The 22,112-nt window shown below is 39.5% G+C and overlaps 1 protein-coding gene across 1 annotated transcript in view; it reads left to right on the forward strand.

Annotated features, from left to right (window-relative positions):
• LOC118896387 (phospholipid-transporting ATPase FetA-like) overlaps nt 1-22,112 on the forward strand; it is a 118,298-nt gene that overhangs the window by 61,747 nt on the left and 34,439 nt on the right. The window contains exons 5-12 of the mRNA XM_036854161.1: nt 1,789-1,902; nt 2,735-2,833; nt 4,459-4,520; nt 7,642-7,714; nt 8,080-8,150; nt 9,152-9,234; nt 9,969-10,127; nt 11,718-11,806. Of these exons, the coding sequence (XP_036710056.1) occupies nt 1,789-1,902; nt 2,735-2,833; nt 4,459-4,520; nt 7,642-7,714; nt 8,080-8,150; nt 9,152-9,234; nt 9,969-10,127; nt 11,718-11,806 (750 nt within the window). The remainder of the gene's footprint in view (nt 1-1,788; nt 1,903-2,734; nt 2,834-4,458; nt 4,521-7,641; nt 7,715-8,079; nt 8,151-9,151; nt 9,235-9,968; nt 10,128-11,717; nt 11,807-22,112) is intronic.

Below are 22,112 nucleotides of genomic sequence, written 5' to 3' on the forward strand. Positions count from 1 at the left end.
TTTGTTTTCTAAACAAATGCTACCCAAATGAATAGAAACCTGAAATACATTAACTATGAAATCAAATGGAAAATCAGTAGTGAAACCCAGCCGCTTCAGTAAGGCAAAAGATCAAAAGAACTTTGGATCCAAGTATCAGAGTCGTCTGGACTTAGACACCGAGAAATTCAGTGTATCTTATGATCAAAGAAAACTATTTCTATGTTAGAATAACCTACTCTCAGAGCTAGAAAGGACCTTAGAGGTCATTTAGTTAGAACTCCTTTCAAGACATACCTGTGAGCTCTCCAGGATAGATCTTGTTTAACTCTTTTTCAGCCTCTACTAGTATAGCCCATAATAGAGCTGTGAACAGAGCAAACCTTGAGAAATGTATAGTGTTTGATTGATCATTAATTGGAAAATCATGGAGAAACACGAAGGAAATCCTAGTTTTAACCTTGATCTTTAAACTCCTGAGTGCTAAAATGTTTGACCAGCTTCTCTTCCCTAAGGAAATAGACCTTAGGCAAGGCTTGACTGGGTAGCCTATCTAGCCTTCCAAAGCAAGTTTTAGCCTTAGTACAGAATGATGTTGGTTCTCCGACAGAAGAGTTCAGATGTCTTCCCAAGGTAGGACCCAGCAAGAGATTCTTCACACTTGAGCAGTATCTGTATTTCAGGACTGCAGGTGGGTTTATTCTTTCATTAGGCCCTATAGGTGGAGACGGTGGGGGAGAAGCCCTGTCCTTAGGGGATTATTTGGTCTCATACTTGTGCTTTTCTTGAGCTCTTAGATTCAAACTCTCACATCTTAGGTCAAACGACTGAAGATCCCAAAGTAGAAAGTAAGATGGTCTTGTCAACATCTTGAGGTCAGGATTGAAGAGGTAGCAAGTTCCCATTTTCACTCAGCAAAATAATAGCTTAGATGTAGGCCAAAACTATTCAGACCTCTGTCAGGACAGTTAAGGGGCAAGTGAGTCTCCAATGCTGACAGCAACCAGTGTAGGAACCTTCAGTGGGCTAAGGTTGAAAGACAGTAATTTGCTTTTGGCATCTGATATCCTTCAGCATTGAAAGCAACATGTAAAGGCACAACAAAATGGGTTTGCCAGGCTAAGAAAAGCTTCATTAGAGAGCTCTGAGTAGAGCTAACACAAATGGCAAATTGCCTGCTATTTAGGGCTGAGAAGGACCTTGGGTCATAGGGTAAGATGAAACTGAAAGATTTCTGATTCTAAGAAAAAAAAGCATTTGGATGGCTGTACAAGTGAACTGGGGCTCAGGGGACAGCACAATCTCAACTCTGCAAGTAACTGTGTGGTCTTGGGCAAATAAATTAACCTCAGTGCCTCAATTTCTGCGTCCTCAAAAGTTGATAGTATATTACTCCCTTCATATGGTTGTTGTGAGAATTAAATAAGTTGCTCCATATAAAATGCTTAGAATAGTGCCTTACACATAGTAACTATTCAATAAGTGTAAGTTTTTATTGTTGTTGATTTTATTATCATCATTATTATCAATGGCATCAATAAACAAAGAATTCTATTCAGGGCATAAATAAATCCTGCCCCTCCTAAAAATGTCCCATATTGATCAGCTCTGCCAACTTTGCATACTCTAGGCCTCTCTAGGCCTCAAAGATAAGGGGGTTGGGAGAAAAACACTTCTTCCTCCTTCCCCCACTATGTTGGGGAGCTGTGTCTTTTTCCTGTTTTATGAAGTGGTCTTGGTCCTTTTTGTTAAGACTGGGAGGTGGGGTCTTTCGTTCGTCTAATTGTGCTTGTGTTCTTTTACTCACAGAACAATAGAATCAAGACCTCAAAATATAATGCCTTTAACTTCTTGCCTATGAACCTGTTTGAACAGTTCCAGAGACTTGCAAATGCATATTTCCTCTTTTTGCTTTTCCTACAGGTATTGCCTTTTAGGGCCTTTTCCACAAAGTATTTTATCAGCTTCTCTGGGGTCAGGTTATGTAATCAGTCTTTCTCCTCCTTAAACTGAGAGATGTCTTCTCTCTTTAGATAACAGGCAAATGGATGGCTGGAGTCTCAGGCCAGTCTCCTAGAGTAGCTGTGGTCAGGATTAGCCAGGGTGAAACAAGCCTCTACAAGAGGAAGGGGACAAGGTCGCCAAGTCCCGAGTAAGGGGTGCTCCGTCATCATGGCTGCACGGCCACAGTTCAGCTTAACCATAAAAGGCCACAGACTTGACTCTTCACCCCAACCTCAGCTGCCATCCCATTCCTCCTTCTTGTCCCAGCCTCCCTGACAGAAAGTTAACACAGGGGAGTGCTGAGGGAGGAGAATGGTTTAGAACACAAGCACAGGGCAAGGAAGCCGAGCAGGGTAGGCACAAGTTGGGAGAGAGAGACGGATCATCTCATTTCCCCTTGTGCTGGAGGGGTGTGGGAGGTTATGTGGTTTTCCAGTGTCCACTCTTACAGCCCTACCCCCAGCACCTTCATCATCAGAGGAGAAATGGCTCTTTGCCATCAAGACAAAGGTATTAGAGTTCAGGACAGATACATGGCAATTTACCATCTCCTCTTCTTTAATCCTTTCTTAGGAGGTGTTTACTGATATTTGGGTGGTTGTCTGGAGGCCGCAACAATGGAAAGCAACTAGGATAGTTGAATTTATTGTAAATCTAGGGAGGGGGAAATGGTGGTAGGGTGGGGATTGGGAGGGAATACACTGTCCTTTAAGTTTTTTGACCCAAGTTTCTCTCCCCGTCCCTCTTTCAGTTGATTCCCCAGATCTCCTCCTTGGCATGGTACACGACTGTGGTACCCCTGATGGTGGTGCTGTCCATAACAGCAGTGAAAGATGCCATCGACGACGTGGTGAAGTGGCTTCCCGGGCCTCTAGTCTCTCACTGTACCTAGTCAGGCTGTGGGGGGGCAAGAAGGACTCCCCAGGACTACCTTTTGCTAGGAAGAAGCACTGAAAGGAAAGAGGTGTTTCCTTTCCCTATGTCCTTATCCATCCCAGAGGAATATGAAATTCCCTTAAGCCCAAGATTGGTGAGCCATACATGGCCAGAAAGGGGTAATGCAAGGCCTTTCTCTGTCTTCCTACTGCCACCTTTTTCCAGGTTTCCTTCCATCTCCTTTTTAATAACCCACCTCTTCCTTCACTTAGCTCTCTCTGGGTTTGCTCTATCCTTCTTTCTCCGTTGACCCTTCTCCCATTTTTATATTCCTCTTCCCTCCTCCCTCTGTCCCCCCTGCTTTCTCCTGCTCTTATCTCCTCTTTCCACATTCCTCTTCTCCTCTCCAACTCTCCCTATTTCCCTTTCCAACTTTCAGTTCTATCAGGTACACATAGCTAGCAACCCTCTGGTTTTAGAAAGCATCATGACATAACAGAGGCTGCCTCCTTTCCTGGCCTTGGAGGGAGAAGCTGGCTGTCAGTGAGTGCTGCATGGCTTCCTCTTTGCTTCTTTACAGCAGGCCCAGCAAGGAAGCGTGAGGGTGAGGAACCAGCATTATGCCTACTAGTGGGATTTGGGAAGTCCATCCTGTTGACCTGCTTGAAGCTTCCCTAAGAGAGTCCTTCTGATTTTGACAGGATAGATTTTTATACCAAAGTTTGAGAGCAGGGTGTTTCTCCAGCTCTTTAACTCTGTAACTCTTTAAACCCAGAATTAGCACATATAGTGGTTGAAATTTCAGTCACAACTCAGGTGTGCAAAAATATAACTTAATTTTCTATAACTAAACTCAATGTAGCTCATAACCAGCACCTCACCATCTCAACCCTTTTTAATGAAAGCTGAAAAGTAAACTTGCCAATTCAGGATAACCCACCTAGTTACTTCTGGTTTAGAACTCAGTCTCTTTAGGATAAATATTCTGACAAATTCAGGATTCTTTCTGCCCTCTTCCCAGTCCTACCCTTTTCGCAGGGAGTAATCTCAACTGGAAGGAGGGGATTTGTGTGAGTCATAGCATCAGGACATACCCTTATTTGTCACCCTCTTATTTGGTCTTTGAATAGACCTCTATTCCTCTTTCCTCACTGCGTCCATGGTAGAAGCTTCTTACGCTGACTGTGGTTGGGGGGTGAGGGTAGCCGTATGCTTGTGAATACTTAACTTCCCTGCACCTACCAAGGTGTATGAGGTTCTAGTCCTACCCCTCATTTTGCATTCTCCCCTCTGTGGCTTTTGACATAAGTTGTTTGTTCTCATTACCCCAGGCTTTGGCTCTTGATATTAAAGCCAAGATTTTGTCTCTTTCTTCTCTCTTGGTTCTTTTTCTGACCTCTATCCCCAGCTTCTCAGAGACAATCAGCTTCTTGGCCTGGTTTTTATGGTAGAAGGGCTTGGGGTTGGGAGGGTGAAGGAGGGGGGTGAGGGAGAATTACAAAGAAGGGGAACTACATTGAATAATACTTCAAAATATTAACCTTCTACATGTAGTTTGCTTTATGTCTATTTCCTGAACTTTTTCTTGTGTAATTTTAGAAAAGGCACCAAAACGACAATCAAGTCAACAGTCGTTCTGTTCTGGTGCTGATGGATGGCAGGTAAGTCCTAGGGAAGCCAGTTTAGGTTGGACCAACTCTGGGAGAGGATTGGCCTTGCTAAAACTTGATGTGCTGGGTGCTTTGTAAAAGTGATTCAGGACAGTGAAAAGAGCCTCAGTTTGGACGTAAGAAGAATTTGTTTCTAGATCTAGTATGCCCTGAACTTCCTATGTGACCTCAGACCTCTCTGGGCCTCATATTTCTTATCTATAAAGTGAAGATAATATTCTCTACCTTAGAGGATGCTTATGAAAATGAAAACAAAATAATATATATTAAAGCAATTAATAAATTATGACGTGGTATTAATATGCAAGTGGTTATTACTAGTACAGTGGTCAGCATGGAGGCACCTGTCTTTAGAACATCAATCGATTCCACATGGCTTATTGACCATTCTACTGTATCCTTTGGTTAGGACATCTTTTTGTTAACAATCTAAAGAAAATATTGGTGTTGACCCCATTGCTGTAGTGTTTGGTCATATCTATCTACAGTATTGGGTCAATGTTTGTATTTTTTGTGGGGTCCTGCAAAATTTGAGCAATTTACCTTTGGCAGGAATAGAGGGAGACAGGCATGATTTCTATATAAGGCAAAATGTGAAGATTATCATAAGGGGTACAAAAAATTATCACAGGAATTAATAAAAATGAGCAATCATAGCTGGCTAAAGGAATCAAGGAAGACTTTCTGGAAGAGGTGATATTTGTGCTGGGCCTTAAGGGATGGGGAAGAATTCAACAAATAGAGGTTGTATGAAAGGAAAAGTGACCAGTGTTTGCAGAATCATGATTGCAAAGAAGCACAAATCTGAAGGAATTCAAGATTGAGGTCCAGTCTTTTTTCATGGTGACCTTACAGAATACCCAGGAGCTATATTTTAAAAACATATTTTTTAAATTGAAGTATTGTTGATGTTCAACATTATACAAGTTACAGGTGTACAATACAGTGATTCACAATTTTTAAAGGTTATACTCCATTTATAGTTATTATAAAATATTGTCTATATTCCCATGTTGTACAATATATCCTTGTAGCTTATTTTATATGTAATAGTTTGTACCTCTTAATCCCCTACCCCTGTATTACCTCTCCCCACTGGTAACCACTAGTTTGTTCTTTATAAGTGTGTTTCTTTTTTTTTATATTCACTAGTTTGTTGTATTTTTTAGATTCCACATATAAGTGATATCATACAGTATTTGTCTTTCTCTGTCTGACTTATTTCACTTAGCATAACACCCTCCAAGTCCATCCTTGTTGCAAATGACAAAATTTTCATTCTTTTTTATGGCTGAATAGTATTTCATTGTATATATACCAGCAGCTATAGTTTTAATCATATGATTCTATTATGTGACATGCTTGGGCACCTAATTCTGTTATTTATTGTGTCTGCTGATTCTTACTCATGGTGGATTATTTCCCTAAGTGTTTTGGTCTGTTGAAGCCACTCATAAGATACCACCAAAAAAGTCAGTTGTGATTAAAAAGAAAATTAAAAAAAAAGGAAGGAAGGTAATAGAAATAGAAAGAAAAGATAAAACTGAGTGTATAAGAAATTTGCAAGGCTAGGGAGTTACCAAATGAATTTAGTCAAATGAACTTCCCAAGGAGCTTGAGCACTTGGATTTTATAAGATTATTAGAGAAGAATTTGTCATAGAGTGGTTTTAGAGTAGGAGTTCACAAGCAGGGCCCTAGTGGTTAGACTTTGTAAGCCAGTGAATGTCTGACTAATATAACACTTGAGGTGAGTTGTCTATATTCCAAAAATTGGCTTTCTTTTTCTAGAGCACATGAGTTTGAGCAGAGCTACTATTGAAAAAAATTTGTTTTTCAAGTTGTGATTTCTGTCACTTTAATTTCTCAGTAATTCTGGCTACAAGCACATCTTTAGTTGAAAGCCACATTTTTTAGCTATCAAGAGGAATGAGCCACATCTTCTATAAGTGTTCTCCCAGATATATTATTAAATGAAAAATGCAAAGTGCAGAAAATTATGTATCTATTATGTAATTTTTAAATGTTTATCTTGTATGTGATTATATGGATTGATATTTTCTCGAAAGAAATGCAAAAAATTACTCACAGTGGCTACCTTGGGGGAAGCAAAACTAAAATCTGGGGAGAGAGGAGACTTTACTTTTTCCTTTTACATACTTCTTTTTTTTAATTTTTTTTATTTACTCTTGGCTGCACTGGGTCTTCGTTGCTGTGCACGGGCTTTCTCTAGTTGAGGCGAGTGGGGGCTGCTCTTCATTTTGGTGCGCGGGCTTCTCACTGCAGTGGCTTCTCTTGTTGCGGAGCAGGAGCTCTAGGCACGTGGGCTTCAGTAGTTGTGGCTCACGGGCTCTAGAGCACAGGCTCAGTAGTTGTGGCGCACAGGCTTAGTTGCTCCACAGCATGTGGGATCTTCCCGGACCAGGGCTCAAACCTGTGTCCCCTGCATTGGCAGGCAGATTCTTAACCACTGCGCCACCAGGGAAGTCCTTACATACTTCTTAATTATTTGAAATTTTTTTTACCATATGCATATATTGCTTTTACTTAAAGAAAAATTAATGTGCATGTATGTCTACATATACCTTGACAGAGTTTTAGAAAACTCTTATAGCCTTAAGTCAAGAGAAATGGGCCCCATTCTTGATTGTAGCAAGGAGTATCACAAACCCAGTTTGGTCCTCCTTTGAGCCTTGACTTCATCTCAGCTTTTTTTTTTTCTTCTTGTTTTTTTTTTTTTTTAAATTTATTTTATTTATTTATGGCTGTGTTGGGTCTTCGTTTCTGTGCGAGGGTTTTCTCTAGTTGTGGCAAGCGGGGGCCACTCTTCATCGCGGTGCGCGGGCCTCTCACTATCGCGGCCTCTTCTTCTTGCGGAGCACAGGCTCCAGACGCGCAGGCTCAGCAGTTGTGGCCCACGGGCCCAGTTGCTCCGCGGCATGCGGGATCCTCCCAGCCCAGGGCTCGAACCCGTGTCCCCTGCACCAGCAGGCAGATTCTCAACCACTGTGCCACCAGGGAAGCCCCTTTTTTTTCTTCTTGATTGTCAAAACCGGGCTGTGGGGAAATTCTCAGAGCAGGCATGCAGGCATTCAAGGCTTACTTTCTTGCAGGATAGTGACAGACAAATGGATGAATGTCCAAGTGGGAGACATAATAAAACTAGAAAATAATCAGGTTGTCACGGTGAGTACGTCTTTGGGCTGTGGCTTTTTCTCTTTTGGCTTGAATAGGAACCCTTTTAGCAACTTCTGTGACCACTCCTTTTGGTGACCTTCACCTTCCTCACTTTGCATCCAGAGATCAACATCTCCTGTGGTAAGAAGTTTGTTCTTGTCCATTTCTCACCATAGCTACAGGTAAAATATGACTAGTTTTTGGAGAGGGGGTGTGTGGTAGCAGTGATGGGTCCTAGACAAAGAAAGTAAACCAAATGTCTATAATATTCTTAAGATGAACATCTGTTCCTGAGGTAATTGCTTTTGTCACACTGTAATGTTAAAAGTCTGCCTTCCTGCCTTCCTTATCTTCTCTGACTTTTCTGACCACAGGCTGATATACTATTACTCTCTAGCAGTGAGCCCTACAGTCTGACATATATAGAAACAGCAGAACTGGACGGGTGAGTGTTCCCTCCTGATAGTCCATTAAGACGGTTGAGCCAGCTTAGAGTGATTTCTCACTGAGGGAGAACATGATGCAGAGAATGAAGTGCTAAAAGAGGCTAGAAATATCTAGATAAGATAGGAGGCCAGACTCTTGGGACCTCAAGTCTAAGGCTGAGCTCTTGACAGCAATAATTTAGCATCCACTGGTGCAGAATCTGGGCAAATAAACTCCATATTCTCCATCTCTAAACTGGAGACATTCTGTCTGACTATCTATATTCAGTAATGCTGAGTGGTAGGAAAGACGTTAACAGAACTGTAAAATTTCAGAATATAGTTCCAAAGATTCCAGGGGGGAAATGAATATGCAGGTAATTATGTACTGATAAACCATGTTCTAGAAAGGATTTAAGGTGGAAATTCATTAACGTGCAAAAGCTAAGATCTTCGGAGTATAGAGGCCATCTTCAGAGAGCTTGTCCTGTGGAGTTTTGTATCGATCTGCATCCTTACAACTTTTCCTCTTGGTGCCCACAAACTTTTTGAAATGTGCCTTCTTTTTTACTTCTGTCTCTGTGCATTCTTGTCTCGGCAAATGGTTAGGTGGGATCCCTTCATGGGTCCTGTAAATATTTATGAGATGGGGAGTATGCTTACTGGGACGTATATGCACATTCTTACCAGGACCTGCTCCTTATTCTTGAAGGGAGCAGGTACCCCCTCCAGGTTGTCTTGTGTTGTTTCTTCGGCTTTCCTAGAGCATCTGACCCGCAAGATCTCATAGGTTGGTTAAAGTAGTTGATATGTGTTTCAGGGAGAGAGGGGAGCAAGTGGGCTAATACTCAGCTTCCCTGTAGAACCATCCCACCTCAATACTTTTCTTGAGAGAGGATAACAGTGGGAGTGACTCTCACGGCTCAAGCCTATAGCCCAAGCTCTATTGGCAAAAACTGTTTTCTAAAGTAGGAGAAATTGGACCTGTGCTGCTCTTATGTATGTGCATTCTTTACTCCAGTGAAACCAACTTGAAAGTGAAGCAAGCCATCTCAGTTACCAGTGAGATGGAAGATAACCTAAAGCTGCTGTCTGCCTTTGATGGTGAGTTAGGAAACAGGTTTGCCAACCCAAATTTTTATTAGTAGATGTCTGGTTAAAGTGTGGTACATCCATACAGTGAATTCTATGTAACTTATTAAAAACGATGTGCAAGTTGATATTTATTCACCACATGGAAAAATATTCACAACATATTAATAAGTGAAAAAAGACTGCAATACACTATGCATAGTATGTGTAATATAAACCTGTTTTTGGAAACATATGTATATGAGTACATGTATAGAAAAAAACTTGGAAGGATGTACTGCAGAAGTTTAATAGTGCTTATTTTGAGGCAGTGGGTGAATTTTACTTTCTCCTTTCTCCTTTTAATGTTGTATATGTATTTACAATGGGCATATTTTACTTTACTAATCATGAAAAAGTCAAATTATTTCCATTTTGAAAAAAATACTAGGTTTGCTTTAAGTAGTTTTAAAATTTCTTCAGATCCAGCTCATTTGATCTAGAAGTACTGATGGTGATAGGTTATCATGTGGGTTGTTCTCTCTCTGGATGACCCGTGTCACAGAATTACTCTTCTCTGATGCCCAGAACCCTTTGTCTGCCTGGTGAGAAATGGGCAGCGGCTGAGAAAGGATAAGAAAAAGATGTGTGTATATTTTGAAAAGGGGATGTTCTTTCCTCTTTTCTGTTAAGCCTCCTCTGTCCTGTTAGGAAAGAATTAAGATTACAGAGTCAGGACTCTTATTCCTTCTTTTTCTTTTTTTCAGGAGAAGTGAGGTGTGAGTCTCCCAATAACAGGTTGGACAGATTCACAGGAATACTGATTTATAAAGGAAAAAATTACATCCTGGATCATGACAGGCTGATTCTCCGAGGCTGCATCATCAGGAATACAGATTGGTGCTATGGCTTGGTAATTTTTACTGGTACGTCTTCATGGGGGCCACAGACCCCCAGCCTGCTGGATTCCATTTGTAGCCACGTTGTGGGTACTTAGTTTTCAGGATGTAGATATGGGGCTCAGATATGTACCAGAACACTATGGCTTTGAGACAGATAGAAAGGGAGGCAGGTAGATGGATAGATGGATGGATAATTTAAGAAAAAAATGACTTTTTTTTCCAAGCAATGAGCTGCCAGCATATCAGCCCTGCCTTTGTTAGAGGAAGGCTTTGTGTTCCAAGACCACAGAGCATTCATAAGTCTTTCTAAACATATCTGGACACAAGAGAAGGTATACACATAGAAGTACACATAGTATTAGCATATGAAAGGGGAACATGTGAAAGGGGAGAGTATACATGTGGATTGCTCCCATGGGGAAAAAATAAACACGGTGGTCATTATGTAGAATATAAAATACAATATGAAGTGTTCATGCCAGAGAAAAGGCACATGTGGCTCATTAGCAGTGGCCCATCTTGAGATGGCATTTAGAACCATAATCCCTTATACTTATTGAGGGATTTTCTTGAGTTATAATGTAGTGCTGGAAAATGGAGGAAGATTCTGTGCCACCCTATGCCCTCGGTGGCAGTGGGCATTGGTGACAACAGCCACAGTAAGATAATAATTTCCAGCTGTAGTCCCAGTGGCCATTAAAAGCTCTTTAGGGCATCCCTGGTGGTGCAGCGGTTGAGAATCCGTCTGCCAGTGCAGGGGACACGGGTTCGATCCCTGGTCCAGGAGGATCCCACATGCCGCGGAGCAACTGGGCCCGTGTGCCACAACTACTGAGCCTGCACTCTAGAGCCCACGAGGCATAACTGAGCCCGCGTGCCACAACTACTGAAGCCCGCACGCCTAGAGCCCGTGCTCCGCAACGAGAGAAGCCCCTGCTCACCGCAACTAGAGAAAGCCCACGCGCAGCAACGTAGACCCAATGCAGCCAAAAAATAAATTTTTAAAAAAAAATGTTGGTTCCTATAGGAGCTCTTATTAAAAAAAAAAGCTCTTTATTTTTAAAGAGCTCTTTATTTCTACTTACTATCTGCCTTGTCATGAAGAAATGCAGAGTCTCTGTCTCAGTTCCAGAGAAATCTCAGCTCCCAAGCTTCCACCTCAAGAGAAATCACTGCCATTGCCTTTTCCTTTCTCCATTTCTTAATTAGAAACTTTAAATAGAGCCTGGTCCAGCAATGGGTTTCCTCAAAAGAAGGTGAAGTTCTCCTTATCAGAAAATCCCTTTTCTAAGCTAAATAAACCAGATGGTGATGAGAGAGAAGCTTGTGACTCCTATTCTGACTTATCAATGAAAAACTAGACTAAGGTGCGGCAAAGAAAGGGAGGTGTCAAGCATTGATGCGCTTTGCAGAAGTAGTTGGGATTATCCTTAGAAACAAATTTTCCATTCTTTGAGTTATTGGCACCAAACATGAGCCTTTCTCCAGGACTTTATCACCTAGCATTGGAAAGAGGTTTGATAAAATGATCATAAAGGTACATTTAAACCCAATTTCAATCCTCTTGAGAATATTCAGTGATTCTAAGAGGTGATGTCTCCCTGTTTCACTTAGGACCAGACACCAAATTAATGCAGAACAGTGGAAAGTCCACTTTTAAACGGACACACATAGACCATCTCATGAATGTCCTTGTGCTCTGGGTAAGTTAAAGACTTTTTTTCTGTTTCTTTACAAATAGGCATACTTCCCTTCCTTCCACAGCAGTAGCTGGTATTTTCAAGTCAGAATTTAGTTGTTTGAAAAACTCAAGCAGTTTTAGGACCCCACCTACTAATGTCTGAAGCAGAAAAGAACAGAACTCATTGACAAGGGAGTCTCAAGTTTATACCTCTGTTGTGGAGGACAGTCATAACTTGTTGAAGCTTTGATACTTTGATTAGTGGTACCAGAATAGATTATGGACCCTGCTTTAGAAATTAAGACACTTTTTTTTCATAGCCAGTTTTACTCATGACCACTTTAATAAAACCTTACTTGGACTAATAGATCACCTTACTTAAACCGATGATTTTCAAACTCTATTTCCTTAGAGGAGTCTAAGGTCTGCTGCAGGGGGAATAGAGAAGATCAAGAGTTTTGTTCGGCCTCTTCACTCTGAAATTCCTGCTTGAAAAAGAGCAGCTTCACATTTATCTGTTCTATAAGATCTCAGTTGGAAAATAAAGGATTCTGCTGCTAAGAAATGAAATTTGAAAAGCACTCAATATATATGTTATAGCTTATATGTGGAGTCTTAAAAAAGGGTACAAATGAACTTATTTACAAAACAGAGTCACAGATGTAGAAAACAAACTTAGGGTTACCAGGGGGCAAGGGGAGGAGGGATAAATTGGGAGATTGGGATTGACATATACACGCTCCTATATATAAAATAGATAACTAATAAAGACCTACTGTATAGCACAGGGAACTCTACTCAATACTCTGTAATGGCCTATATGGGAAAAGAATCTAAAGAAGAGTGGATATATGTATATGTATAACTGATTCACTTTGCTGTATCCTGAAACTAACACAGCATTGTAAATCAACTATATTCTAATAAAAAATTTTTATAAGCACTCAATAGATAATAATCAGCTTTGAGAATAGAAGTTTAAATTGAAGACTAATTAATTTATTTCCATGCTATTATATACAGGTTGCCTTTATTCTTGTTAGATATAGACAGATTAATTTCTTCACTTATACAGCTTCTCTGCATGACTGAGTGGTTCCAATGCTGCCTATACTTAATTCCATTACTTTTTATATTTTATTTTTACTCTATTGCTTAGAAAATAAAAGTACCCTTTTTCTGTACATTTCTCATTAATATCTGAATTATAAATTGTGTGTTCTCTGTTATTTATTATGGTAAATGTTACAGTTCTTTTTCTATATCCTTTGGATTTAATAAATGGGATTTTAGAAAATTAGGAAGATTCATTCAACAATAGCCAGGGCATGGAAGCAACCTAAGTGTCCATCAACAGATGAATGGATAAAGAAGATGTGGCACATATACACAAGGGAATATTACTCAGCCATAAAAAGGAACGAAACTGAGTTATTTGTAGTGAGGTGGATGGACCTAGAGACTGTCATACAGAGTGAAGTAAGTCAGAAAGAGAAAAACAAATACCATATGCTAACACATATATATGGAATCTAAAAAATAAAAAAGAAAGAAAGAAAATGGTCAGAAGAACCTAGGGGCAAGACGGGAATAAAGATGCAGCAGACCTACTAGAGAATGGACTTGAGCATACGGGGAGGGGGAAGGGTAAGCTGGGACAAAGTGAGAGAGTGGCATGGACATATATACACTACCAAACATAAAATAGATAGCTAGTGGGAAGCAGCCGCATAGCACAGGGAGATCAGCTCCGTGCTTTGTGACCACCTAGAGGGGTGGGATAGGGAGGGTGGGAGGGAGGGAGATGCAAGAGGGAAAAGATATGGGGACATATGTGTATGTATAACTGATTCACTTTGTTATAAAGCAGAAACTGACACACCATTGTAAAGCAATTATACTCTAATAAAGATGTTAAAAAAAAAAAAAAAGATTCATTCAGCTTTGAGACCAGAAACTGTACTTGACATCTGTAGTGGGATTTTAACTTTTTGGAATATTTTCACATTCACTAACTGCAGCTTCACAACACATGAACAATAAGCAAGTCAAGAAGTATTTTCCCCATTGACAAATATGCAAATTGAGACACAGTAAAGATAAATATCATAAATAAAGTCCCACAGAAAAATAATGGCAAAGACTCATTGTCATCAAATCATGTTTTTTATTGAAGTATAGTTGCTTTACAATGATGTGTTAATTACAGCTGTACAGCAAAGTGATTCAGTTATGCATATATATACATTCTTTTTTGATATTCTTTTCCATTATGGTTTATCATAGGATATTGAATATAGTTCTCTGTGCTATACAGTAGGACCTTGTTGTTTATCCATTCTATATAGAAAAGTTTACATCTGCTAACCCCAACCTCCCACTCCATCCCTCCCCCTTGGCAACCACCAGTCTGCTCTCTATGTCTGTGATTCTCTTTCTGTTTCATAGATAGGTTCATTTGTGCCATATTTTAGATTCCATATATAAGTGATATCTTATGATATTCGTCTTTCTCTTTGACTTACTTCACTTAGTGTGATAATCTCTAGTTGCATCCATGTTGCTGCAAATGGCATTATTTCGTTCTTTTTATGGCTGAGTAGTATTCCATTGTATATATGTACCACATCTTCTTTATCCATTCATCTGTCGATGGACATTTAAGTTGTTTCCATGTCTTGGCTATTGTGAATAGTGCTGCTATGAACATAGGCATGTATCTTTTTGAATTACAGTTTTGTCTTGATATATGCCCAGGAGTGGGATTGTTGGATCATATGGTAATTCTATTTTTAGTTTTCTGAGGAACCTCCATACTGTTTTCCACAGTGACTGCACCAACTTACATTCCCACCAACAGTGCAGGAGGGTTCCCTTTCCTCCACACCCTTTCCAGCATTTGTTATTTGTAGACTTTTTGATAATGGCCATTCTGACCAGTGTGAGGTGGTACCTTATTGTAGTTTTGATTTGCATTTCTCTAATAATTAGCAATGTTGAGCATCTTTTCATGTGCCTCTTGGCCATCTGTATGTCTTCTTTGGAGAAATGTCTATTTAGGTCTTCTGCCCATTTTTGGATAGGGTTGTTTGTTTTTTTGTTGTTGAGTTGTATGAGCTGTTTGTATATTTTGGAGATTAAGCCCTTGTCAGTCACATCATTTGCAAATATTTTCTCCCATTCTGTAGGTTGTCTTTTCATTTTGTTTATGGTTTCCTTTGCTGTACAAAAGCTTGTAAGTTTGATTAGGTCCCATTTGTTTATTTTTGTTTTTATTTCTACTGCCTTGGGAGACTGACCTAAGAAAACATTGGTACGATTTTTGTCAGAGAATGTTTTGCCTATGTTCTCTTCTAGGAGTTTTATGATGTCATGTCTTATACTTAAGTCTTTAAGCCATTTTGAGTTTATTTTTGTGTATGGTGAGATCAAGTCATATTTATTGAGAATCTAGTATGTGCCTAGTATGTGCCAGATGTTGTGAGGATCATAAGGATTTATAAGTCCTGAGTCCAGCTCTCAAGTATATACGTTCACTTTTGGGAGATGGGGCATCAATATGTGCCAGATGCTTTACATGCATAATTTTATTAATAATCACATCTATCCATCTAGGCATAACTTTTCAGAGTCAATGCTGTTTCTGCTATACTTGCTATTTCCCTGGGGAGGCAAAATTAAAACACATGACAAATCTGTTTAACATGGCAGATTGACCACATGTGAAGAAATTATAAATTTTTTTAAAAGATCCTAAGAGCTTCCAGAGAGAAATAAAATGTCATATACAAGGATCAAGAGTCAAAATAGCATTGGCCTTCTCAACAGCAACAGCAGAAGGTAAACATCAATGCTTCAAATGTCTGCCAGAAAATTATTTGCATCCTATAATTCTAAATCCATTGAAACTATCAATAAAATGCAAATATAAAGAAATATCCATATGTGCAAAGACTCAAAAAAATTTACTTATCATGTATCCTCTCTTAGGAAGCTTCTAGTGTATACTCAAGCAAAACAAGAGAATAAACCAAGAAAGATATGGAAACCAGGAAACATGAGAACAGTGAAAGGAAGTCCTAGGATGGTGGCTGAATAGCAGGCCTAGAGAACACCAGAGCAGATTAAAGCAGAGGTATAGAGGGATCTGCAATGGGAGTCTCCAAAGAGAATGCAGTTCTCTGCTCAAGTTCTCACAAGATGGATGCAGCAGAGAAGCGGTGTAAATGCCCAGAGCAGCTAAACTAGCAGAGTAGCTGCTATGAATTTCTACATTTATGAGGTCATTCATGCAATCATTCCTTCAGAAAGTAGGGAATATTATCTTGGGTCCCATGTTCACTTTTGGGCATCTAGTTTAAGAAGGACGTTGAGACTTCCTATTTGAGCCTAATAAAATGACTGTGAGGAAGTACAAATAGAAAATAAATCCCCTGACAGAGCGTGAAGAACTGTCAGCAGACCCAAGATGCTGATGAGCTTTTGGAAGGCAGAAAGTAGACAGATTATACCGATAAATAAACCAGAGTAGTGAAAGCTTCAGCGGAAATGCATTCCTCAAGAGCAGTTCCAAGCTGGATTCAGCAGGAATTGAGAGCAGGAGTAAGATGTGGGGGTAATAATCAGGATAATTAATTTTAAAACTGCCCATGAAACAACATGGACAACACCTGGCCCTCTGTACCATCCTACCACCCCTATAGGCATACATATAGCAGTAACAAATGTATCTGACCTGTAGTCTCAAACAAGAGAACTGCTTTCCGAAGAAATTTAACAATCTATCTGCAGAGGGCTAGGGCTTCTAATGTGGGTGTCATCACTTCAGAGTAAAACCCACTTTATTTTAAATTTGGGGGACTCAAGTTTGCCAGCAAGCTCCTCGTGTACTCTAGGGTAAAACCAGTGAAATAACACATTCTGCCTACCTACACAGAACTCATGGTTCCATCTTCCCATCCAGGGGAGTGGCCTGCTAGAGAAACAAAATTAACCAAAGGAAATAAAACCAACCTATAATGATGAAACTACTCTTTTACTCCTGTTTTTAAGTGAACTGGAAGGAAACCAGGAGCACAAAAGAGGAGGATGAGGATGAACAAATAGAATAACTGACTCTGGAAAAAACAGATTATAATTCAGGGAAGAGAAAAGAAAAGAACTTTCAAAAGAATTTTACTAGTGTTCTTAGAAGAAGCAATTGCACAAATAAAATAAGAATAGGCTAAAATTTTTTTTGGGGGGGGGCCACGCCATAGCTTGTGGGATCTTAGTTCTCCAACCAGGGATCCACTCTAGGCCCTCAGCAGTAAAAGCGCAGAGTCTTAACCACTGGACCACCAGGGAATTCCCTAAATTTTTTTTTTTAATGAAAGAATAAAAAAGGCAATCTAACAATGGAATATTACTCAGCCATAAAAAGAAATGAAATGGAGGTATTTGTAATGAGGTGGATGGAGTTAGAGTCGGTCATACAGAGTGAAGTAAGTCAGAAAGAGAAAAACAAATACAGTATGCTAACACATATATGGAATCTAAGGAAAAAAAAAAAAAGGTCATGAAGAACCTAGTGGCAAGATGGGAATGAAGACACAGACCTACTAAAGAATGGACTTGAGGATATGGGGAGGGGGAGGGGTGAGATGTGACAGGGTGAGAGAGTGTCATGGACATATATACACTACCAAATGTAAAATAGATAGCTAGTGGGAAGCAGCCGCATAGCACAGGGAGATCAGCTCCGTGCTTTGTGACCACCTAGAAGGGTGGGATAGGGAGGGTGGGAGGGAGGGAGATGCAAGAGGGAAGAGATATGGGAACATATGTATATGTATAACTGATTCACTTTGTTTTAAAGCAGAAACTGACACACCATTGTAAAGCAATTATACTTCAATAAAGATGTTTAAAAAAAAAAGGCAATCTAAGAATAACAAAAAGAATTTTGGAAAGTAAAAATTATTGGAATTAAAAAGCCAATAGAAGGGCTGAAATAAAGAGTCAAAGAATACTACTAGACCATAAAACCAAAAGTCAAAGAGATAAATACATTTTTTTAATGGAGGACCAAACCAAGAGCCCCCACATGATCTCCCAGGAGTATCAGAAAGAGAAAATGGAGGGAACAATATTGTCAAAGAAATAATAGAAGAATATTTCCTAGAATTGAATTTCAGATTTAAAGCATCCATTAAACATGAAATTCTAGAACTCCAATGGTGTATAGAAGTCTCTTAACTTTTTCATAGGGATAATAATAAGATACCAACAAAAAATGAGAATTAGATTGGCATCAGATTTCTCACCAACACTACTGGGCCCTAGAAACCAGTAGGGTCATACCTTCAAAGTTCTCAGTGAAAATTACTTTGACCTAGAAATCTATACTCAGGCAAACTACAAATCAAGTGAGAAAGCAAACTTGTTCCTATCATGGGACCTTTACCCTTGCTGGCAATGTCTATCTATTGCCAGCAATATCTATGGCTTGCTTCCTTTTCAGTATTCAATGTCACCTTTTCAGAGAAGCCTTCTCTGCCACCCTATCTAAAGTGGCCACCTCCACTAAGACCTTTTTTATTGTATTAACTTGTTTTATTTTCCTCACAGCATTTAGCACTAGTTAATTTGTATTTTTTCTTTTCTTAACATATCTGTTTTTCTTGTATCTCCACAGGATTACAAACTCCCTGAGAGTTAAGGCATTGTCTTTTATCACCACTGTATCCCAGCCCCTAGAATTATGTTTGACACATAATAGGAGCATCATTATTATGTGTTGAGTTAGTGAAAAAAATGAATGAATACCTGAGCTACCAAATTATGAGCCTCTAAGGTAGAAATTATGTCATATTCATCTCTATATTCTTGGGAGTGCCTTGCCCAAAATGGTTCTCAGGAAATATCTTTTGAATGGTTATTAAATGAAGAAATGTTCTTGAATTAGCTATGTTCTTATCAGCTCAGCAGTTTTGTTTATGTGGTATTTTTGCCAAGACATTGTCAGTGTAGTTAGATACGATGCATTGTCATTTCTCAAAGCTGAAGCAGAAATCCTTCCTGATTTAAACACTTCATTTTTTCCCATTTTTGGAAATGATTCTTAGGGGAAAATCTGACAGACACAGGAAGCATGTTTAGTAAAACTGCTTCCTGATAAGTCCACAGGAGAGCTGGAGTTTGGTCCTTTCCCCCTCCCCAGATCTCCCCAGAGCTCACAATGACAATGCTTTGTGAACCCTAGTCTCTTAAGTAGGACATATTTGTGGGGCACAGTGCTTGAAATTTGAATGATGCCAGAAATCCAGGATATACTTCTTGGGTAAGGCACAATGAAAAGCACAGAAGTGAAGGGCCAAAGGACCAAGGAGTACTCTCTTTTTACAGACTGCCTGTGACGCCTGGGAGCTCCACTGTGACCAGCAATGGCCTTAGTTCTTGACAAAATTGAGTATCTCTTTCAGCCTTTACTGGAACCACTCTTTGCACACAGGTCTTCTTGGGTCTGACTGGCTCTTGTAATAAACAAGTAACATCTGGGGTTTGTGGCAAAAACCAATTTCTTGTTTCTTTCTTCCTATAGAAAGGAAGCAAATTGAAGCTTTAGGCTAAGTACCAATAAACTCCATCACAACATGAATGTTTCTTAAGAAAGAGAACATCTGCAAGGGTTTAGAAAGCCTCAGGATGGCAGGAAAAGCTCTAGGAATGAGGAAAGAGCAGACTGTGTCCTGCCCCTGCAGGCCTCTCTGAGGGGGGGAAGCCCTGCTCTCAGGGTCTTGGTCTGATAGAGCTGACTTCCTTTCTGCTGGCTCAGTCTGAACAGAAAGGGACTTCCCTGGTGGCGCAGTGGTTAAGAATCCGCCTGCCAATGCAGGGGACACGGGTTTGAGCCCTGGTCCGGGAGGATTCCACATGCCGTGGAGCAACTAAGCCCGTGCACCACAACTACTGAAGCCTGCGCACCTAGAGCCCGTGCTCCACAACTAGAGAAGCCCACGCACCGCAACAAAGAGTAGCCCCGGCTCGCTGCAACTAGAGAAAGCCCGCAGGCAGCAACAAAGACCCAACGCAGCCAAAAATTAATTAATTAAATAAATTAAAAAAAATCTGAACAGAAAGATCTGGTTCTGGAGGACTCATAGTCTAACAATGGAGGGATGGCACAGCACTGGAAATGATTGATGGGTAATTCTCAATTGTCCAGGCAACAGGTATGGAGCAGAAGGGGTGTTGAAGTTCACTCAGTAATTTTCTCCCACAGCTTTAGAGGGTATCAAATTATTTATTCTAATAATTTATAATAAACAAATAGATTATAAATAAATTTATATTTATAAATAAATAATAGTTTATTATAATCATTTTACCTTCCCCACTTTTTCCCACTGGAGCTGATGGGGTCGGGCCTGGAGAAGTGGCAGGTAGAGGAATATGGTCTCAGATTTAATATTGGCCAAATAGACTGTCCAAAAGGAAAGCAAAGCCAGTAGTACTCATCATTGAAGTTTAATCTGAACCATGAGGATAAGCCATGCTTTCACATGACCCATTAAAGAGAAGCATAAGGAAGGAGGAGTAAGATTAAGAAAGGTTTTATGGCCCCAAAGAAACCTTCATCACAAAGAGCGGAACTACTCAGTATGAATCTGCATTAGGCTAGGAATGAAAGCAGATTTTATTCTTTTTTATCTTGATCCTCCTGTTTTGTTCTCCTCCATCCCTTATTCAACTCTCAAATCTCAAATATTGAATGATATTAAGGATTTATTACTAACTTTTTAAGTGATAAAGGTATTGTGATTATGTGTTTAAATAAGATCCTTTAAAGAGATATATTAAACTGTTTGCAAATAAAATTATATAATGTGAGAAATTTGCTTAAAATAAAAGGGAGGACAGGGGAAGAGGAGGTTTGGAATAAAATAAAACTGGCCACGAATTGATAATTGGTGAAGCTGGGTGATGGGCACATAGGGGTTCATTATAGTATTTATATACATTAATATGTGTTTGAAATTTTTCATAATAAGGATTTTTTAATCTCATTTTCTGAGAATGGTCCCAGTTAGATCTTCTCCTCCTGCCTTCATACTCTTGTCTCCAAAGACTTTTTATCAGTGACTCAAAGATGAGACCTAAAATTTTCTAGCAGTGGGGATGGGTTGCTTTGAGCAATTCACACCTTGTGATAAAGGGCACAGGTTTGAAGACCCCTGAGTAGACTTAGAAGTGGTTCACAATAACATCATACATGTCTTCTCTACAGGTATGTGGGCATATGATGCTGGTGGAATGTAAAATTGTACAGCCACTTTGGAAAGCATTTGGCAGTTTTTTGGAGAGTTGGGCATTTGTCTCAAATGACAGGATTTCCTTCTTTTCATGGCTGAATAATGTTCCATTGTAGTGTGTGTGTGTGTGTGTGTGTGTGTGTCACATTTTCTTTATCCATTCATCTGTTGATAGACACTTAGGTTGTTTCCCTGTCTTGGCTATTGTAAATAATGCTGCAGTGAACATGGGGGTGGAGATATCTCTTTAAGAGAGTCATTTAATTTCCTTTGGACATATACCCAGAAGTGGATTATATAGTAGTTCTATTTTTAATTTTCTGAGGAACCTCCATGTTGTTTTCCAAAGTAGCTGTACCAATTTACTTACCCACCAAGAGTATCACATGATGATTAGTGATGTTGAGTATCTTTTCATGTACTTATCGGCCATTTGAATATCTTCTTTGGAAAAATGTCTGTTCAAGACCTTTGCCCATTTTTTAATTGAATTTTTTTTTTTTTGCTATTGAGTTATTTCCTTATGTATTTTGTATATTAACTCCTTATCAGATATGTGGTTTGCAAATATCTTCTACCATTCCACTGACTGCCTTTTTATCTCATTGATTGTTTCTTCTGCTGTACAAAAGCTTTTTAGTTGGATATAATTCCACTTGTTTATTTGTGCTTTTGTTGCTTGTGCTTTGGGTGTCATATCTATAAAGTCATTGCCAAGACTGCTGTCAAGGAACTTTTTCTCTATGTTTCTGTGTTTTCTTCTAGGAGTTTTATGATTTCAGGTTTTACACTTAAGTCTTTAATTCATATCAAGTTAATTTTTGTGAGTGGTATAAGATAGGGATCCAGTTTCATTCTTTTGCCTGTGAATATCAAGTTTTCACAACACCATTTGCCTCCCTTGTCAAATATTAGTTGAACATATATGCATGGGTTTATTTCTGGGCTCACACTTCTGTTGCATTGGTCTATATGTCTGTTTTTATACCAGTACCATACTGTTTTGATTACTATAGCTTTGTAATATAGTTTGAA

The sequence above is a fragment of the Balaenoptera musculus genome, chromosome 6 (assembly GCF_009873245.2).
Source record: "Balaenoptera musculus isolate JJ_BM4_2016_0621 chromosome 6, mBalMus1.pri.v3, whole genome shotgun sequence".
NCBI classification, from domain to species: Eukaryota; Metazoa; Chordata; class Mammalia; order Artiodactyla; family Balaenopteridae; genus Balaenoptera; species Balaenoptera musculus.